Consider the following 22750-nt stretch of genomic DNA (forward strand, 5'->3'; position numbering starts at 1 on the left):
GTCAACCCCCAAAGCGATGAACCAGATATAGAAGGCTGGTTTCAATACTTTAATGAGGCAGGTGTCAGGTTTATCCAATTCCTTATCAGTAGGAAAAAAAGTAAACTGGTTAAGATCAATGAGGAAATTGAGACTCTCAAGACGTCCCTTGCTGATCTTAAAGATGATGAGGAATACAAAAAGAGATCTGACACACTCAAGAAACATTTGGAAAAAGAAATAATTGAACAAAAAAATAAAAAGAAACGGAAATACAATAGGGATTTACAGGACTATAAGAATGATACTGTTTTTAAATGGCAAATGGTAAGGAATTCTGAAGGTTCTGCGACCTCTAACCCTCGTGATGAGGAAATGGAGATCCAGACACAGTCCTACACACCTCTTCCTCCCCCCCCCCTTCCCCCTAGACCACAACAGGTGGGAAGGAGGGGAAAAGAACGAAAACCCCCCCCAAACAAACAGGGACCCCAGACCTTGAGAAATAACAACTCAAATAATTCCCTATTGCCTTATAGAAATCCACCCTACAATAGGGGAAATAATAATGGCAATCAACAAGGGTCTAACCCTAATTTTATAACACCAAGACGGTCTGAGGTTCCCCTTTATAATAGGTTCACCCCCCTAGAAAATGGGGGATGGGATTCCCCCCTGGACACTGGAGACCGAGTAATCACCCGTCATCCGGGTGATATCTCTAATAATGGATGGTCAGCCACCAGGAGACCTCAAAATGAATACTATCCACCCAGGAATACCCCCCGTTCAAATTATCCTTCCTACGAGTATTCACGTGAAGATAATTATCAACAAGGGGATTTTCACAGGGGAGGAGGAAACAAACGCTATATAGAACACAGAGAGGGACCAGAGGGGGGAGGCGGACAAAGAAGGAAAAGAAGAAGAGTGTAAAAGATCCTGGCATCTTCAATCTGTCAAAGGCTCAGTTTTCTGACGATGAAAAAGCCGTTCTTGATCGTGGATTAAAATTTGCACCACCTAAGGCGCTGAATAAATTCAGCGCCTTTATAGACGTGCAAAAGTACGTCAGGAAACTGAACGTTCAGAGATATATTATCTCTAATCCCACTCGCACTTTGGCTAATACCGATCATAGGTATGTACACACATCCCTGGCTAACGCTTCCTTGTTCAACCCCCCTGGAAAAATTGCCCCCTCAGTCCAGGTTTTCAAAGATCTGGTCTTGAAAGACATAGAAAACATCAGAATCAAAAAACCTCCTACTAAGGATAAATTCCATACAGGGCTTCAAAAACTCTGTGATAATAAGGACATAGTGATCCGCCCCGCTGACAAGGGGGGCGGCATAGTAGTTCTGGATAAAACTGACTATGTTTCTGAAATGAATAGTATCTTAAACGATAGAGAGACATATAAAGTTTTAGCCTCCAATCCTACTCCTAAGTATAAAAAGGAGCTACAATCCTTAGTTGATAAGGCACATGAAGAGGGGATTTTAAGCAAAAAAGAAAAATTGTTTTTAATACCTTCCGCACCTCGTTTGCCTATTATTTATTTTTTACCTAAAGTCCACAAGAATCCCGTTAAACCTCCGGGACGCCCCATAATCAGCGGGATAGATTCCCTTTGCTCCCGGATAGGCAAATATGCTGATGAATTTTTACAACCCCTTGTTAAACAAATTCCGTCGTACCTCAAAGACACGACCCATGTCCTAAATATCCTCCAGGATATTTCCTGGAAAGAAGGGTATATTATGGCTACAGCGGATGTAGCGTCCCTGTACACCATAATTGACCATGAGCAGGGATTAGAGACTGTACAGTATTATCTAGATCTGTGGAGCTCTTTATCCAGCGAACAGAAGAGGTTTATAGTAGACATTATCAAATTTGCGATGTCTCATAACCTCTTCTGGTTTAACAACACTCATTACCTGCAGAACAGGGGGGTCGCGATGGGGGCAAAATTTGCACCCAGCTTGGCCAACTTATTTATGGCCAAGTGGGAGGAGGATGTCGTCTTTGCGAATCGACCGCCGCAGTTGATCCTGTGGCGGCGTTACATTGACGACATCCTCCTCCTATGGGATGGCAATGCCCCCTCACTTGACTCCTTTATCTCGAACTTAAACATCAACAATAGAGGTATTAAACTAGATCACACTAGTAGCTCTACACAAATCACGTTTCTTGATCTGAATCTGGTGGTACAGGAGGATAAAATCATTACCACCACTCATTTTAAGAAAACGGACCGGAACAGCTTCATTCCACATGATAGTTGTCATCACCAATCATGGCTCAATGCTGTCCCAAAGGGACAGTTCCTGCGATTACGCAGAAACTGCACCCAATTAAATGACTTTTTTCAACAGGCTAACACCCTTAAAATGAAATTTATAGAGAAAGGGTACAACGTTTCCCAATTAGACACTACCATTAGAGACGTAGCGGCTGTCGACAGATCCTCGTTGCTACGTCCAAGTCTAAAGGGTAATAACAACCAAAGTTTTAAAAATTTTTTTATTACTTCATATTCTACCCAGCATTTTTTAATTAAAAATATTATTAAAAAACACTGGCCGGTCCTTAAAAATGACCGGGTTCTGGGCCCTGTTTTATCTGAACATCCCAAAGTTATTTTCAGGGGAGTCCCATCTTTGAGACATAAAATAGCTCAAAACGTTGTTGAAAGGCCTATTCAGCCCACTTTCTTTGGAGATTTTAGAGGTTTCTACCCCTGTCACAGATGCCAGATCTGCTCCCTCAATTCATTCAAAGGGAGAAAAATCGAAAAATTTGTATCCTCCACGACTGGACGAGAATACAAGATAGATTCTTTCATCACTTGCTCGTCCACCAATGTCGTTTATATGTTGCAATGTAAATGTGGTCAACAATACATTGGACGCACAACGAGGAAATTACAGATCAGGCTAGGAGAGCATGTGGGCAACATTAGGAAAGGCTTCCCTGGTCATAGTGTCTCCAAACACTATGACCAATGCCACCACAAGAACCCAAAAAACACACTCTTTATAGGGATAGATAGGTTTAAAGCTCACTGGCGAGGATCCAACGTAAGGCGAGAAATTTCCAGGATGGAAACTCGCTGGATCTATTGCCTAAAATCCTATATTCCCTATGGGTTAAATGTGGAATGGGATGTAAATTGTTTTATTAATAATAGCTGATTTCAACCTTTTTAATCCTTTTAATCTTTCTCATAAGTTGATGTATATCTTGATTTATACAGGCTGGTTCTAAATTGTGAGGCTATGTGTGATACACATTCCATTTATTAATATTTTGCATTTTTCACATATTTTTCATTTTATACATATTTATCACTATTTTTATTCACTCACTTAAAAAAAAAAAAAAAAAAAATTTTATGGAAATTTTGGATATAGGGAGAGTAAGTAAGGGTTAATTATTTCACAAAATAATATGTGTTCATTCACATGTTAATTTATATTATTCGATTAAATATCACTTATTTTAACCCACTCCCATTTTCACTGTTTTCACCAACAGTGTTTTTTCACATAATTAATTTTTATCCTTTTTGATTTTTATCTCCTTCAGTGGTGTCACACTTATTTGGCCACTAGATGGCGTTTTATATCAATGGAATGAAGTATCACAATGGCCAATTATTAAATATGTAAAAGAAATTTTTCATTACATAGAAGGAATTGGACATCAACTCCTTTGCCTGTTTCAATGATTATCTAGCATTCCACCACATCCTTAATAATTTTTAATTCCGTTATAGACCTTGGTATATATGTATTTTGGTTTTAACCATATTATGTTGTTGGAGGTTGCACTCTGTACACAGGGGCGCCTGAATACCGACGGTGTTGTTTGACAAACTCTGCTGACACCATTTTTGAACAGTGAGGATCTTCACTTCCTGTTTCAAGGGTTTGACATACTCTGCTGACACCATTCTTGAACAGTGAGGATCATCACTTCCTGTTACAAGGGTTTGACACACTCTGCTGACACCATTCTTGAACAGTGAGGATCGTCACTTCCTGTTTCAAGGGTTTGACATACTCTGCTGACACCACTCTTGAATAGTGAGGATCATCACTTCCTGTTTCAAGGGTTTGACATACTCTGCTGACACCACTCTTGAATAGTGAGGATCATCACTTCCTGTTTCAAGGGTTTGACATACTCTGCTGACACCATTCTTGAACAGTGAGGATCGTCACTTCCTGTAACAAGGGTTTGACATACTCTGCTGACACCACTCTTGAACAGTGAGGATCATCACTTCCTGTTACAAGGGATGTGTCTGGAGTGACGACCGCACCTCCGCCTCCGCCCTCTTACCCTGTCAGCTATGGGCGTGAGCGTGTCACTTCCGCCCGGATGACGATGAGTCATCGGAGGATACTGATCATCACTTCCTGTTCATCATGTGATGTGCATCACGTGACGACCGTCTCCCTGCCCCTTTGCCTTTTGAACGAATGGGCATTAAGGAAGACGGATCATCACTTCCTATTAGCGTTTTGTACCACCTATCTCCAGACGGTTTCCTTTGGTCTTTTAACCTATTGGAATCGAGTTATTAACATATTACTCCCGCCCCCCTGGGATTGAACACCCATTGGCAGAGGTGACCGTCATGTGACATAGGTGTGGGGGTACATAGGCGTGTGTGTTGCGTCTGGGGTCACGCCCAGAAGAAGTCTTTCTTATGACGAAACGTTGGCGATCCCAGACATAAACGTCCACACGCCCCCCAACGAAGCCGGCCGTTTATCCATATGCTGATCTGGAGACTTGCGGGACGCCGCGGTTAGATCCATGACCGGCACATACTACATGCCTGTTTTTGTCTTTTAAATTGTAAGTAGTTTTTTTAATAAATTTACCTATTGGTTTACGGGATTACGCTATGGGCCTCTGTTTCTTTCTACATATGGCTTTACGTTCAATGGAGTATATGAGAAGTTCCAAGTGTGCCACATATTAATGTGATCTGTTTAACAACACACCGGAAACGGCTTTCGGCTTTTGGAGTCTTTCGAAGCACCTGAGCTTGATATCGGTTGACCTACTGGTTTACTACTAGCTGGGAGAGGCTGTCTCATTAAATTGAGCAGCCACGGAATTTCGGTAAGCTGCTTGTTATACATGAGCACAAGGGTGTCCCCTTCCTACACTTTTCCCTGGTGTCACTGGAAGAAAGTTATTTTGCACGTGGATTCACATCTCTGCACTTAATATTGGGACTATTCATTTGGACATTATCCCCTCTCCTTTTTTGTTTTCTTTATATGAGCTTTTCAGCTATATAATTGTATACTGATTTCAGCGCTGCACTTTTTGGTTTTTATTGTAATAATATATGTTAATGAAGAGCAGAGAGAAGGGCTGTAGAGAAAGTATATATGTTATATATATATATATATATATATATATATATATATATATATATATATATATATATATATATATATACACACACACACACACACACACACACACACACACACACCCCATAGGTCTAGATACCGGTTTTATTTTCATGAGGCACAAGCTCATCTTCCTTAGGTTAACAAACAAGTGAAGCAACACAACATATATACAGTACCCTAAAACCCCTCTCATCATCACCCACAGGTGATGACCTCAACAAGTGCAAATGTCAAAGTTCCAGCTAAAAACAATCATGGGAAAATGTTCAAATTTGGGGAACAGAAAAACAACAAAACAAACTTGCTAAATATATATAAAAAAAAAAAAAAAAAAAAAAAAGTACAAGGGGGCACAGCCTGCAGCACCAGGAATGTAGATTAGGAGACTACAAAAACAGACAAGAACCCAGTGTAAAGTCACCAAATAATGTGCTGAAGATGGAAAAAAACAAATACATTAAAAACAATTTGAGCTCAGAACAGGGAGAGCACTGAAAGTGCCAACACCCATAGCTAAGTAGTCTCACTGGTCGCAAAGAAAATAAATAAGGAAGAGACTCCACAGACCTGTAGCAGGTATCATCAGAAAGGGGATAACAGGAGAAAGAGGAGGCTGAACCCAGTGCTGGGAAGGGGGTTCCAGAGTAGACAGCAAGCAGGAAGAAATGGTTGGAAACAAAGTGTGAAAGCCAGGATGGAGAGCAGAAAATGTCTGCAAAAAAGTGTACTGGTCACATGATAAATATACATAAAGAGTATAATCGCAATCAATCAACAGTACATACAATCTCATGCGAAGAAAGTAGTATCAAACAACAAAATTTCCAATACCACAATAAAAGCAACAGACTACTATATTGGATTAAGGTAAGGCAGATTGCACGGTGTATGGGGCAACCGAGCAATCAGCATCTGAAGGACTGACCATAAACCGTGCAATCATGCGCCAATCATCTTCAATGGATTAATGTCAAAAAGAAAGGAACAAAACATTATTGTAAAGACTGTAAATTATGGTGATGTTTATATAAGTGAAGGTATAGGGGACAGCCAGAGAGGCCATGAGCGGTTTAACAGAACAGGTTCCACTCAGAACAGGCCTCGCCAAGGTTCGGCCAAAGAGTACACATGCTCAGCATCATATCCAGAGGTTGTCTTTGAGAAATAGACGTATGAGTGCTGCCAGCATTGCTGCAGAGGTTGAAGGGGTGGGGGGGGGGGGGGGGGTCAGCCTGTCAGTGCTCAGACCATACGCCGCACACTTCATCAAATTGGTCTGCATGGCTGTAGTCCCAGAAGGAAGCCTCTTCTAAAGATAATGCACAAGAAAGCCCACAAACAGTTTGCTGAAGACAAGCAGACTAAGGACATGGATTACTGGAACCATGTCCTGTGGTCTGATGAGACCAAGATAAATGTATTTGGTTCAGATGGTGTCAAGCGTGTGTGGCGCCAACCAGGTGAGGAGTACAAAGACAAGTGTGTCTTGCCTACAGTCAAGCATGGAGGTGGGAGTGTCATGGTCTGGGGCTGCATGAGTGCTGCCGGCACTGGGGAGCTACAGTTCATTTAGGGAACCATGAATGCCAACATGTACTGTGACATATTGAAGCAGAGCATGATCCCCTCCCTTTGGAGACTGGGCCGCAGGGCAGTATTCCAACATAACGACCCCAAACACACCTCCAAGATTACCACTGCCTTGCTAATGAAGCTGAGGGTAAAGGTGATGGACTGGCCAAGCATCTCTCCGGATCTAAACCCTATTGAGCATCTGTGGGGCATCGTCAAACAGAAGGTGGAGGGGCGCAAGGTCTCTAACATCCACCAGCTCCGTGATGTCATCATGGAGTAGTAGAAGAGGACTTCAGTGGCAACCTGTGAAACTCTGGTGAGCTCCATGCCCAAGAGGGTTAAGGCAGTGCTGGAAAATAATGGTGGTCACACAAAATATTGACACTTTCACTTATGGGTGTACTCATGTTTGTTGCCAGCAGTTTAGACAATAATGGCTGGGGTTGAGTTATTTTGAGGGGACAGCAAATTTACATTGTTATACAAGCTGTACACTCACTACTTTACATTGTAGCAAAGTGTAATTTCTTCAGTGTTATCACATGAAAAGATATAAAATATTTTACAAACATGTGAGGGGTGTACTCACTTTTGTGAGATACTGTGTGTGTATAATATATATATATATTTTTTATTATCATATACAATTGAGACACAAGTCCTATTGTAATTGAATGTGATTAAAAATTACCTTTCCTTTTCAAGCTGAGACTGTCATTTTCTATAAAAATGAAATGCAATATGGCAACCTGGAGGTGTTCTGTACACAGAATGGTGTACAGAATGCCCCCCAGAAACAGAATGTCCTGCTTGTGTGATTGGCTCCCTGATTTTCCCAGAAGTCTGCACTAAGATACAAGTAAGATTTCAGGAATCCCCTGCAACAAAATAGTCATTATTGGTGAGATACTCCCAAAAGGAAATCATGTCTAAATGGATGCAGACCCTGCAACTTTCCTCATTAGAGCCTTGCAAGTGCAGCAGCTGATTGAAAATGACAAAACCACTCCCATTAGACTCACCTTTCCTACATGGACACAGACAGACACAGTGATTTTTTCAGAACAACAAAAAGGTAGCAACAAAGATTTGTCAAAATCCTTTCAATGTACGTAGATCACCAGAGGTGAATGTTTTTTTTTTCCCCACAACATAAGTAAAGTTACTCTTTAAAGTGGTAGTAAACTCTGCTTTTTATCTTGCATCCACAGTTAAGCCTATAAAAAGGCTTGCTTGTAGGTACACTGAATATCTCCTAAATCATTTTGGAGATAGTTACATGTACAGCAGCCAGGAATGTTACCAGGGGAAGCACATTGTGCTCTCAATTGATGGTATGCAGATGCATACTTGTACATTATGACATGAGGCTGCAGGGGACCATATTTTTTTTATTTTTTTACACACTTTATTATCTCTTTAAAGCAGGGAGTGCATGAAGGTAAAAAAAAATGTTTAGGCTTTACAACCACTTTCGTTGTCACAGTTGGGAAATCAGTTTTGTTAAGACCAACATGCGAGAACAGGTATAACCGGCACATGTTTTGACATAACGTGCACATTTTTGAACGTGATACAGATCCAAAAAACAAAAAAAAACAAAATCTGAATATTAGTGAAAGTGAGGGAAAAGTTCAAGCCCATTTTACACCACTGTGCAGCTTAAAAACATGGTACATGTGTTTGTGTGCTGAAGTACCATTTATTAATGGCACTTAATGCACCGGTGTTGCAAGCTGTATAACAAGTATATGGCATTGTTATTTTTAGGTGTGTGTTAGCTGTACTAAGCTTTCCCTGTATTGGCAGCACACTGGAGAGTGGTCACATTGAGCATGGCAGTCTGGCAGAGCAGCACATTGGTGGGGAAGAGTAGAAAAGCTTAGGGTCAGCAGAATTTCATTGACCTTCCAAATAAATTAGTCACTTTGCCCTTAATTTATAAAAAGGAGACCAAAAAACTGTAAAAACAGAATAAATCGCTAAAATCTGATTTCAAACTGTGTATATATATATATATATATATATATATATATATATATATATATATATATATATATATATATATATATATATTTATATATATATTTTTTTATAAATATAACATCTTCTTCCATAAGCAGTTACAGCAATAAAAATATGTGCGAAAAGATTACACAAAAGTGGCATATTTTTTGTGCAAAGTAAAAAAAAAAAAAAAAAAAAAATGAATACAATGATTTACAAACGAACATTTTAAACTAAAGACAAGATGAGGCAATTTATCACAAGAACTGTGCTCTGCTGCAGTTGCACGTGTTACTTTTTTAATTTTGTTGATTTGGGGATATAAGAAGTGCACAAAAATGCAAATTGCTGGCAGAAAGGACTTGGAAATTAAAACACACCGAAGACCATTCAAATTTGTAACAAAAACTGTGCAATCAGACATTACCACTGAAAGCACTGAAATAGCTTTTCAAAAAAAAAAAATCTGGGGGAGATTTACTAAGATTGCAGCATGCAAAATCTGGTGCAGCTCTGCATAGAAACCAAATGGTTTCCAGGTTTTAGCCTAGGTTCACACCGAGGGCAGTTTTAAATTTCAAACCGGCGTTTTAATCAGACATCACGGGCAATTTGACAAACATCTGTGTGGGTTCCTGCATAGATATCTATTGAAATAGCCCCCTTAAGTCGCCAAAAGTAGTGCATAAACTCCTTTTTGAAATTGGTGCGGTGCCGCAAAGTCAGTGTCGCACTGATTCGAACGGTGCCATTGCCGGCAATAGACTCCGATTTGACATGTAAAACCGCATGTCAAATCGGCCCGATGTGAACGTGGGCTTAACGTCAAAGCTAAAGCCCCGTACACACGTACCGATCGTCGGCCGAACGATCGGCCGTCTTTTGTCCAGGGCTGTCGTGTCTGTTGAAAACTGAAAAAGACTGCACACGAATTTTGTCGGCCAACAACAGCCGACTGCAGAAGTGATGTCATGTGATGGTTAACTTTCCTTGTCTTTTTTCTTTTCTGAGCATGCCCAGTCTTGCAAATCTGCTGATTGTCGGCCGAATTCTGTACTGACTGGCGAACAATCGGCCGTTCTGGTGTTGGCCAACAAAAATTTTAATGCCTACACAACAGATTCTTTTCGGCCGAAAGTGCGCTGTCGGCTGTCGGAAGCATCATACTAACAAGCCTACAATCGGCCGATCGGTCGTCGGCCGAATATTTACTGCCGACAATCGGTATGTGTGTACGGGGTTTTAATTGAAGAAACTGAAGTTAGAAGCCAATTGGCTACCATGCACCGCTGCACCAGATTCTGAGTGCACATTTTTTAGATCACATCTCAAACCAATCAAATCTCCCCCTCCCCCCCCCCCTTTTTTTTTTGTTAGAATGGGCAAGGATTAGAAGAACCTCTGCCATGTCTTACCTGCTTTCTCCCCACCCCCCTACTGTCAGTTTCAGCCGAGAGGATGTCAAGGAAAAAATATGGCTAAAAGTTCTATCCCTCTCTTACTTTCTAAGGGCCGGTTCACATTAGTGTGATCACAGAGATCGCATGTAATTGGGAGCGCACTGCTCCTAAATTACATGCGATCTCTGTGCGGTGCAAATTTCAGCCATACACTTTGTATGGCTGAATTCGCACCACAATCGCACTGAACACGCACATGACCCTTTTTTTTTATGCACAGCAGAATCGGATCGCATGGTGGTTCAAACTAGTGCGATAGTCCGATTCTGTGCGAACTTGCAGATCGCATTGCGATATGCGATCTCAACTGGGGGTGTCATTAACTTTTAATTGACACCCTCTGCGTATCGCATATGGCAGTATGAACTGCAAGAGGTGCGGATGCGATGCGGGAACACGCTGTATATTCGCAGCATTCCCGCATCGCAGAAGTGTGAAGTGGGACTTAAAAACAAATGCTGGATAGTTACCCTTCTTAGAGTAAAGAAGGAAACAATATGAAAGTTTAATGATGGGGGCATACACAGCAAACAAAACACTTTTCCTGTGGTCTGCACCTTCCTATTGATTCCAAATACCCTAATTTTTCCCCCCAGTGTCATAGAAATGAAAAAGGTGGGGAAAGATTTCCCATAGAGACACAATCGGCAAAAAACAAAAGATTTAGGTAGGCTTTTCACTATTACACTGCGGCAACAGACGTTGAACATGTACAAAATAAAAAAAAAAAAAAAAAATATAGGGATGCGCCCGTTCCAGTTTAAGAGAATGAGTACCAATACTTTTTCTTAAGTACTCACCGATACCATTTTATTCTGCTACATATTTTCCCAAAAAGCGTATTTTAATTGGTTTGCGCAAAAGTTATAGCATTTACAAACTACGGGATAGATTTTTGGACTTTTTATTTATTTTTTTATTAGTAATGGCGGCGATCTGCGATTTTTAGCGGGACTGCGACATTGCGGTGGACAGATCGGATCCCTGACATTTTTGACACTTTTTGGGGACCAGTGACACCAATACAGTAATCAGTGCTAAATAATATGCCATGTTACTGTATAAATGACACTGGCAGGGAAGGGGTTAATACTGGGGGTGATCAAAGGGGTTAAATGTATGCCTGTGTGTGTGGGGGGGTTCTGTGACAGGCACAGACAGATCAGCAGTTTAAGCTTAGCTGAAACTGCTGATCTGTCCCTGCCTGTCTGAGAGAAGATCCCCCTGCTTGGTTTACATAAAGCAGGTGGGTCTTCTCTCGGTTTCCCGGAGGATCGCGGGAGAGCAGCGGCAATCGCCGCCGCTCCTCCCGATATGTCTAAACACAGTAAAAGCAGTAAAAAGGCGGCGGGCGGTCAGCAAGTGGTTAAATTAGCGCTATGAGTCCAGGCAGGAGGAGAGCAGAAGAATGACTTTCGCCTATATCAGACTTCTCTCTTCTCTGTCCTGACACCACAAGCCCAACTACAAACACTGTACCCAATTCAGTGCTTAGTGACTTAACTCCCAAGTTAGACTACCCTGCACATACACTACATATACAGAGCCCTGAATATGTGTGTGTGTGCCCGTATGGCACCACCAGTAACATCAGTCCCTTGGTAGAAGAATGAGGACTTGTATCTTTGGCTAGCCACTTTAGTTGGTGCACTTAGAACTCTTATTTGGCAAAAAGTATGCGGACATTATCCAGATAGCAAGGCAGACACTGTGACTGCTAACAGAGCTTCAACAAGGTTCTGGCAAGTGAGGGGCAAAGTGAAGTAACTCTGTGTGCGGTGTCCTTGTTTCCTGCAGATGGGGAAGTGCCCTCTCACCAATCGTGTGGTCAAGGCCCAAACTAATGTCCTGGAACAGGCAGGCTCTTCTGGTAACCTGACTGGTCACTTCATCTTGGAGCAATTCACTCAGCCGATGCAGGTGCATCCGGACAGGCACCTGGGAATTCCCCTTTAATCAGGCTGGACGTCTGGAGCACAGCAATGGACTGACCTAAGAGGCAACACCTCTCCCCTGGGTCCAGTCTCTTCCCCTGCCACGTGGTGACTCCATCCTCCTCAGCAGACAAGATGGTGTCCTTCATTCCTTCCTTGCCAGAAAATGCTGGGGATTGTAGTCCTGTCCCCAGTGATTAGAATGGAGCCACCTGTTTTGGGAACTACATGTCCCACAGTGCTTTGCAGTTCTTCAATCCTCCCTGGATTGGCTAGCTCCTTCTGCAAATGAGAAACAGGGAAGGGTACTGAGTGTCGGTGAATTAATCTCACTCACTGCACAGTGAGAGGAGAGGGAGGGGGGAAATTCCCTCGCAGCTACTGGCACACACTGTCTCCCTTCAGTGAGAGCCTCGGTCAGCTTGACATATATGCATATAAAGCGCTGCGTAAACTGTCGGCGCTATATAAATACTATATAATAATATAAACCGATGAAAGAAAAACAAAGATTTCACTTGCAGAGACATCAGTTTTCATGTGTGTTTCAGAGAGTTCACATATGTGCAGGCCGGCCACAGTGCATATTGAAAAAGAGTCCTGTGCAATTTCTGTCCGGTTCAGGTGCAATTTCTAACAAGGCTTTGAAATCGCACTGCAAACCAGCCGCCCAGACATATGTGAACCGAGTCTGAAGGAATCAGGTTTCGTTTTAGAACATTTGCACAAGTACTAGTACAATTGCATGGTATCACTGCAACGTTAAAAAAAAAAAAAAAAAAAAATATAATAATAATAATAATAATAATAATAATAATAATAATAATATTTTATTAATAATAACAACAATAAAAATAACGAAAAAGGCTTGCAAAATTAGGCTGCAGCTGCACTGGCTACCTTGCTAGTTTACCCATAGATAGCAACCATAGCTGAAGAAGGCCTTCATCTGGGCTTTTTTATTGTGCAAGCAAAGTGTCAATGTTCTATCGAAACTGAACTTTGGAGAACACTTCCAACATTGAACAAATAACAAAACTTGTACCTTACTTCAATACATATAAAATATTTATATCTCAACAGATTAATCAGCATTCCTTCAGTGGATACAGTTTCTCATATATTTTTCAACTTGATCATGAAAGTGCTTTGTACCAAAAAGTTCTCTTTTACTGCAAGGCAACAAGGAAAGCCTATCCGCCCTTGTAAAGGAAAAAGGCACACATGGAGAATGGAAAGGAGAAGTTATGACGTCAGTTTTTGTTTCTGCATACAACACAGATGTGTCAGAGAGAACAGTCCCATTCATGTTTTGAGGTGACCAGATAGCAGAAGGCATCTCGGTTTCATTCTCAGGAGTCTGTGAAGTGTTCGTGAACCATGGAGAGGTAACTGGGGAGGAGTTCACGTTTGACACAAGCACAGTAGACTCACTCATAGGTCCTGAAATCGGACATTGCTCTGATATCAGTGAAGATTCATCAGAAGTAGTTAGCTGCTGACTGTTCATATTTTCTTCTGTTGAAACAGTGGTCTTTTTTCCTTCTCCGCCACCATCAGGCTCTGCATCGCTTTGTATTTTTTCAGGCGTTTCAAACTCAACTCCTCGAGGTACATTTTTATTTACAGAAACCTTTTGCATTTTAGCTTTCAATTTACTTGATAGGCCTTGACTTCTCATGAAGGTTTTTACAGAATTTGGAATGATTACATCATTTTTTATTGTCTCAGAGTTTAAATATTTATTTAAGTGAACCCAACATTGTTTTGTCTTCACCACAGGAATAATGGAACAAGGTCTAATTTGAGATACAAACTCAGTGAGTTCATCAAATGAAGAATGATCGGAGTATGGTACAACATATACTGCCTTATGCCAGATCTTCACTTTTCGACTGGTTGGGAGAATCGCTATTGTTGGGTAAACAGAATTCCATTTAACCATGTTAGCATAAATGACCTCACTCTGCTCTACAACACGGATTCTTCCTCCTCCCTCTTGTGTTGTAAAAACATCTTCAATATCAAATAGCTTGAGCAATTCCATTCTCTGAGGGCTTACAACAACCCAAGTCTTAAAGATCCTAGCCAAGTCAACAAGAAGAGACTCTTTTCCAATGCTGTAGAGACCTGCAAAATTAAAACAATCTGATGAAAGCTTAACATATATTCACAGACTATTAGACTTTAAAAATCACAAAAATCCCCTGATGAATTTACCATATCTGATGTGGGGTGTTGGTTGGTTTCTCAGGCCAAGAGGGTGGGACTTTTACGGGCAAGTGAAGGATACACAGTTGTTTGTAAAATAAATGGTTGCAATTTATTGCAGATACAATTGTATATTCAATAAAGAACATTTTTTAAAGACATTTGTGGTGATGTAAGGTGTTTGGGTTACAGACCCAAAGTGCGTAGAAGAAATGCTAAGTTGGAAAAAGAGTTTCCGTGACAATGGTGCAATATATGTGACTTTATTTTGATGAAAGAAACTCTGTTTCTCCAGGCTGGGTTGCTTGGATGCTTCACAGAGAGTTCATCAAAAAGGTTGACCCGACGCGTTTCGGCTAACAGAGTAGCCTTTGTCAAGGGTTTTTGTCACCAAGTCTGTAGAGATAGTGACGGGTTTAATTATCATCAAATGTATGTTATGTATGGAATTAATAATGAAAGAAAACATTTTTAAAGTACATACATTTGACCTGTTTTGGTGATTTTTGTTCAGAGCTTAGAAGATCCGCAGCGAGAATCAAAGGTGAGCAACCTGCAGGTGTGGTGAGTGGTAAATGTCAGGAGATATTAAAATGAAAGGATTTTAAGAAAAAACTAACATTATCGGTGGCATCGACTTACTAAATATTGGTTGGTCTGTTTGTATCTGGATTGGCAGATGAGATTGTCGGCAAACAATACATATATATATAGAAATATATATTTCTCTCTAGACGTCCTTATATAGTGACCAATCTGTTGGTGTATAATATATATACAAGGTATTGGTATCCCAAAAGTTTGAAGGTGTATGTGAAAGGAAATAATTTGCATTACTTACAGGGTATATTGTAAGCTCACGGTTTCTGGACAGCTCAAGGTAATTTAAAAGGTATTTTTGCACGGGTGCAACTGTCCTCAAAGTCCGCTTGTGTTTGGGTACTGTGCGGTATCTAAAAGCTGGAATACATGTGGCTAGTTTTGTTAAAGTTCGGAAAAAACACAGGCAAGTAAAGCCGAATGTAGTGCTTTTATTGGGAAGTGATGGTTTAAGCAATGAAGGGTAACACTTACAGTTGTTTTTGCTTTTGCTGCAGGTTGCGTCCGCTCTGTCTCCTCATTCCCTCAGTGTGAGGGTGATGTGAGGAGACGCTGATTCCCCGGCCTTTTTAAAGCCAGTTGCGCGTGCGCATTGTGCGCCGCACGTACCGGGCTTCTTGTGTGAGTGACGTCATAGCCCTGTTGTGCGCACGCGCCAGCGAGGTGCGTGCGCATCGGGAGACTGATCGCACATTATTGGCCGCCGACACGGGAGGAAGGAACCAAGATCCCGGGAGAGGGGAGTCTTTTGGAAGATGGTATATTCCAAGGTGCCTAGTTTAACCCCTGGCTTGCCCAGGGGCTTTCCGTGCCGGGTGCGTTCTTCTTAGTTGAGAAAAATCATCAGAGGTCAATCAATTATATCGAAAATATATTATGAAGATATAAAATATACAGTAAATAATACAAGGTATAAATTTATTTATATGATCATATAATCTTTAGTTTTAACAGCAGAAGTAAAAGAAAGGAAAAAAGGGGGGAACTCATTGTATCCTGGAGAACAAAAAGCAGGGGGTTTGGAGGTCATATGGAAAGGGAAGGGGGGGGGAGGAAAGGGGGGGGGAAAGGGGGGGGGAAAGGGGGGGGGAAAGGGAGAGGGATTAGGGGGTGGGGTGTGTATTTTGTCAGTTTTTTAAAATAGATTTTTTATACATGGGTAGATTTGTGTCTAATTTATATTTTGGGGGGGGGGGGGGGGTTTGTGGGGGGTGGTTTTTTGTTTTAGTCAGTTTTTCCTGATACAAAGCCTTCTAAAAAGGGGCGATAGCTTGCTATCTCGTTTAGGCCTGGGGGTATGGTGGCTTTTAGACGTTGTATCCACCGTAGTTCTATTTGGAGGAGGCGTTTGTTCCAATCTCCCCCTCTACGTGGGATATGGATTCTGTCTAGAGCTATAAAGTTTATTTTGGGCATTTTGTAGCCATGTTGGTACGCTACGTGTCTTCCTAGTGGGAGGTCAGGATTGCATAGTTCCATGTTATTTACATGTTTTCCAATTCTTTTTCCCATTTCTTGTTTGGTTTTCCCAACGTAGTATGCTCCGCATTCGCATCTCATCAGATAAATTACTCCCTTGGTCTTGCAGTTTGAAAAATGTTTTGGTATGAATTTTTCCCCATTTGGTAGTGTAGTTTCCACACATTTTTTAATGACATTGCATTGAGCACAGGATCCACAAGGGTATGTTCCTTTGGTTTTGCAGGGGTCTTTTCTGATGTTTTCTTTGAATTCACTGTGTATGAGGTTTTGTTGTAAGGAACCTGCTTTGCGGTATGTTATAGATGGATTGTCGGAAACCAGATGTTTTATTTTTGGGTCCTCTTTTAGAATAGGCCAGTGCTTTTGAAGAATGTTTTTTATGGAGGGGTGTTCGTTGGTATATCTTAGTATAATCCGTGTGTTGTCTTTTTGTTCTTTTTCTTTGTCTTTATGTTTTTTTCCCCCTGGTTGTTTGGTTGGGAATAAGATATGTTGTCTTTCTTGTTGGTTCGCTTTGTTGTAAGCTTTTTTGAGTGTGGTTTTTGTGTAGCCTCTTTGGAGTAGTCTGTTTGTCAGGAGTCTTGCTTCATCTTGGAAGTCTTTGTCTAGGTTACAATTTCGTTTCATTCGTAGATATTGGCTGTATGGGATGGCTTTCTTAAGGGGGGTCGGGTGAAAACTGGTAGCATGTAAAATCGTATTTCCTGCTGTCTCTTTTCTGTATAAAGTTGTTCGTATTGCACCTTCTTCGTCTTTTATGATCCAGGTATCCAGGAAAGGGACTTTATGGTTGCTGTAGTTGAGTGTGAGGAACATATTATAGTTATTTGTATTCATTGCCTTTAGGCATCCCTCAATTAGCTCTTCTGGTCCGTCCCATACAATCAATATATCGTCTATATATCGTTGCCATAGTGTGATATGGTCGGTATATAGGCTGTTTTCCTCCTTGGTTAGAAAATCTCGTTCCCAAGCTCCTAGGTATATGTTGGCGTAGGATGGGGCACAGCTTGTGCCCATCGCTACGCCACACGTTTGTAGATAATAGGCCCCATCGAAAGTAAAAAAGTTGTGGTGAAGAATATATTCTAGCATTTGAATAATAAAATTATTGAACTTCAAATCAGTATTGCTTCCTTGGCTTAGTGTTTTTTTGATGATTTCTATACCTTTTTTGTGGGGAATATTACTGTATAGGGATTCCACATCCACCGTAATTAGGATGGCATTTTTTGGTATGATTATGCCTTCTAATGTTTGTAGGAGGTGTACAGTGTCTTTGATGTACGAGGGTAATGTTGTAACATATGGTCTGAGGTGTGCGTCAATGACCTGACTTGTGGCTTCCGTGATGTTGCCGTTTCCTGAGATAATGGGTCTTCCAGGTGGGTTTCGTTTGTTTTTATGCACCTTTGGAAGTGCATAAAAGGTGGGTATTCTAGGATGCTTGGTTTTCATAAAGGTCCAGAGTGTTTGCGTGATTGCCCCTTCTTGTAGGGCGTTGTCTAATCTTTGATAGAAGTCTTCTTTGAAGGAGTTGATCATTACTGGCGATATTTGTTTGTAACAAACGGGGTTGTTTAAGATGTTTAGACACATTTGTTTATATTTTTCATTACTCATAAGTACAATATTACCCCCTTTATCGGCTGGTTTTATTGTGATGCCTTCAAGGTTCTGTAGTTCTTTAATGGCTGACTTTTGTCTTCTAGTGAGGTTGTTTGTCTTGTGATCTTTTTTGATTTTTAGTTTTTCTATGTCTTTGGTTGTTTCACGAACAAAAAGAGCAATCGCCGGATTTAGGTTCAGTGGAGGAAATTTTTGGGATCTCTTTTTAAATTCTGGTATTGTTTTTTCTTGTGTAGTCTGGTCCTCTTCTTCGTCTTCATCTCCTTCTGGTTGGGTGTCTTCGTCTGGCCAGTCCTCCAGACCTCCTTCTTCCAGGAGTAGGTTCAGATCTCTGATTGCTCTTAGTTCGGCTGCTGTCAGATTGGATGGTTTTTCTATCGTTGGGGTTTTTTGGTACATCGTTTTAAAGAGCAATTTTCTGGCGAATAAGTTGATATCCTTTATGATTTCGAAAGTATCTGATGTTTTGTTCGGGCAAAAAGATAAGTCTAATGTTAATACTTCTATTTGGTCTTTGGTTAGCATATGTGAAGATAGGTTTATAATGGTTGTGCCTTCCATCTCTATGGTTTTGTCTGTTTTTGTGTTTTCGTCTGGGTTTTCTGGTCTGTTTGCCCTAAAAAACCTTTTTGTTTTTTCGGGGGGTTTTCCTTGGGCTTGTATGATCTTGTGAACATTTGATGATTTTTTTGAGGTACTGATGTTTCTCCTTCATTTGTTGAGCTAGGTTCAAGGGTGTAAGGTTCTTCTTCTCTGTCTTCAGTTTCATAGTTGTGTGGGGGGATCTGTACGTCCCTTCTTCTTGCCATTCTTTGTTCCGTTCCTGATGCGTAGGAGGAGGAGTCTGAAGAGTATTGTTGTCCTGCGTTTTTAGGTTGTCTGTAGTTTGTTCTTCTGTTTGGTCTGGAGTTTGACCATTTGTAGGCTCTGTTTTGGCTGAATGCATTTCTGTCCCTCCAGTATTTTTGCTCTTTCTTTTTTAGTATTTCCTTGCTATACTCCTCTAGATGTTGTTTAAGTTTTCTTTCTTGTTCGCTGTAGAGGGCAATCTTTTTTAGTGGTGTTAATTTTTCGTAGATGAGTTTGATGTCGTTTTCCAGGCTTTTGATTTGGCGTAGGTATTCTTCTCGAAGTAGTATCATTAGATTCTTTGAGCACTCGTTTAAAACATTTTCCCAGTCTTTTTTCATTTGGTTTGTGATATTATCCATAGTTGGGAAAATTTGTATTCTTAGGCCAGCAGGGTTAATTTCCTCTGTTATATATCTTTCAAAAGATCTTATGTGCCAATGTAGGGCCGCTTTTCTCTCAAGGTGTTTTTTGAGATTGTTGAATAATGATGTAATGTCTGAGTCTTGTTGTTCGTTGCCTTGAAAACTTTTCTGAATAGCTGACATTAAATTTTCCCATTCCGTTCCCATTAGGTCTCCATCCTGTTTGTCCTCCATGTTTGTCAATGAGGGATTTTTTTCCTTTAAGTCAACTATTGATGTAACAATAGAGGGTTTGGCTATGGAGGTGCGATTTCCCTTTCCTCCAATAGGCTCTATGCCTTGGAAGGTGGAAAAGTGTGGGTCTCCTAGCTTGCTTATAATGGATATATGTTAAGGTCCTGCTGAACGACCTTATAAAGTATAAAGAGAAATTTCTTTGTTTTGCTTTCTAGAGATCGTGAGAAGAGTGGATGTGTTATCTATCCAATGGTCTATGGAGAAGTTGTTTGGGTTGATCTCTGGAGAGTTTATAGTTGTGTTTTGCCTCCGTCCCTTAGAATCTGATGTGGGGTGTTGGTTGGTTTCTCAGGCCAAGAGGGTGGGACTTTTACGGGCAAGTGAAGGATACACAGTTGTTTGTAAAATAAATGGTTGCAATTTATTGCAGATACAATTGTATATTCAATAAAGAAATTTTTTTAAAGACATTTGTGGTGATGTAAGGTGTTTGGGTTACAGACCCAAAGTGCGTAGAAGAAATGCTAAGTTGGAAAAAGAGTTTCCGTGACAATGGTGCAATATATGTGACTTTATTTTGATGAAAGAAACTCTGTTTCTCCAGGCTGGGTTGCTTGGATGCTTCACAGAGAGTTCATCAAAAAGGTTGACCCGACGCGTTTCGGCTAACAGAGTAGCCTTTGTCAAGGGTTTTTGTCACCAAGTCTGTAGAGATAGTGACGGGTTTAATTATCATCAATGTATGTTATGTATGGAATTAATAATGAAAGAAAACATTTTTAAAGTACATACATTTGACCTGTTTTGGTGATTTTTGTTCAGAGCTTAGAAGATCCGCAGCGAGAATCAAAGGTGAGCAACCTGCAGGTGTGGTGAGTGGTAAATGTCAGGAGATATTAAAATGAAAGGATTTTAAGAAAAAACTAACATTATCGGTGGCATCGACTTACTAAATATTGGTTGGTCTGTTTGTATCTGGATTGGCAGATGAGATTGTCGGCAAACAATACATATACAGTGGGTACGGAAAGTATTCAGACCCCCTTAAATTTTTCACTCTTTGTTATATTGCTGCCATTTGCTAAAATCATTTAGGTTCATTCTTCTTCCTCATGAATGTACACATAGCACCCCATACTGACAGAAAAACACAGAAATGTTGACATTGTTGCAGATTTATTAAAAAAGAAAAACTGAAATATCACATGGACCTAAGTATTCAGACCCTTTGCTGTGACACTCATATATTTAACTCAGGTGCTTTCCATTTCTTCTGATCATCCTTGAGATTGTTCTACACCTTCATTTGAGTCCAGCTGTGTTTGATTATACTGATTGGACTTGATTAGGAAAGCCACACACCTGTCTATATAAGACCTTCCAGATCACAATGCATGTCAGAGCAAATGAGAATCATGAGGTCAAAGGAACTGCCTGAAGAGCTCAGAGACAGAATTGTGGCAAGGCACAGATCTGGCCAAGGTTACAAAAAGATTTCTGCTGCACTTAAGGTTCCTAAGAGCACAGTGGCCTCAATAATCCTCAAATGGAAGACGTTTGGGACGACCAGAACCCTTCCTAGAGCTGGCCGCCCGGCCAAACTGAGCTATCGGGGGAGAAGAGCCTTGGTGAGAGAGGTAAAGAAGAACCCAAAGATCACTGTGGCTGAGCTCCAGAGATGCAGTCAGGAGATGAGAGAAAGTTGTAGAAAGTCAACCATCACTGCATCCCTCCACCAGTCGGGGCTTTATGGCAGAGTGGCCCGACGGAAGCCTCTCCTCAGTGTAAGACACATGAAAGCCTGCATGGAGTTTGCTAAAAAACACCTGAAGGACTCCAAGATGGTGAGAAATAAGATTCTCTGGTCTGATGAGACCAAAATAGAACTTTTTGGCCTTAATTCTAAGCGGTATGTGTGGAGAAAACCAGGCACTGCTCATCACCTGTCCAATACAGTCCCAACAGTGAAGCATGGTGGTGGCAGCATCATGCTGTGGGGGTGTTTTTCAGCTGCAGGGACAGGACGACTGGTTGCAATCGAGGGAAAGATGAATGCGGCCAAGTACAGGGATATCCTGGACAAAAACCTTCTCCAGAGTCCTCTGGACCTCAGACTGGGCCGAAGGTTTACCTTCCAACAAGACAATGACCCTAAGCACACAGCTGAAATAACGAAGGAGTGGCTTCACAACAACTCCGTGACTGTTCTTGAATGGCCCAGCCAGAGCCCTGACTTAAACCCAATTGAGCATCTCTGGAGAGACCTAAAAATGGCTGTCCACCAACGTTTACCATCCAACCTGACAGAACTGGAGAGGATCTGCAAGGAGGAATGGCAGAGGATCCCCAAATCCAGGTGTGGAAGACTTGTTGCATCTTTCCCAAAAAGACTCCTGGCTGTATTAGATCAAAAGGGGGCTTCTACTAAATACTGAGCAAAGGGTCTGAATACTTAGGACCATGTGATATTTCAATTTTTCTTTTTTAATAAATCTGCAACAATGTCAACAATTCTGTGTTTTTCTGTCAGTATGGGGTGCTATGTGTACATTCATGAGGAAGAAGAATGAACTTAAATGATTTTAGCAAATGGCTGCAATATAACAAAGAGTGAAAAATTTAAGGGGGTCTGAATACTTTCCGTACCCACTGTATATATAGAAATATATATTTCTCTCTAGACGTCCTTATATAGTGACCAATCTGTTGGTGTATAATATATATATATAAGGTATTGGTATCCCAAAAGTTTGAAGGTGTATGTGAAAGGAAATAATTTGCATTACTTACAGGGTATATTGTAAGCTCACGGTTTCTGGACAGCTCAAGGTAATTTAAAAGGTATTTTTGCACGGGTGCAACTGTCCTCAAAGTCCGCTTGTGTTTGGGTACTGTGCGGTATCTAAAAGCTGGAATACATGTGGCTAGTTTTGTTAAAGTTCGGAAAAAACACAGGCAAGTAAAGCCGAATG

The 22750-nt window shown here is 40.9% G+C and overlaps 1 protein-coding gene across 1 annotated transcript in view; it reads right to left on the minus strand.

Annotated features, from left to right (window-relative positions):
* Window positions 1–13476: 13476 nt before the first annotated feature.
* DCLRE1B (DNA cross-link repair 1B) overlaps window positions 13477–22750 on the minus strand; it is a 46209-nt gene continuing 36935 nt past the window's right edge. The window contains exon 5 of the mRNA XM_082245988.1: window positions 13477–14535. Coding sequence (XP_082102114.1) covers window positions 13505–14535 — 1031 coding nt within the window. The 3' untranslated portion in view covers window positions 13477–13504. The remainder of the gene's footprint in view (window positions 14536–22750) is intronic.

The sequence above is a fragment of the Pelophylax lessonae genome (assembly GCF_965119305.1).
Source record: "Pelophylax lessonae genome assembly, chromosome: 2".
NCBI lineage: Eukaryota > Metazoa > Chordata > Amphibia > Anura > Ranidae > Pelophylax > Pelophylax lessonae.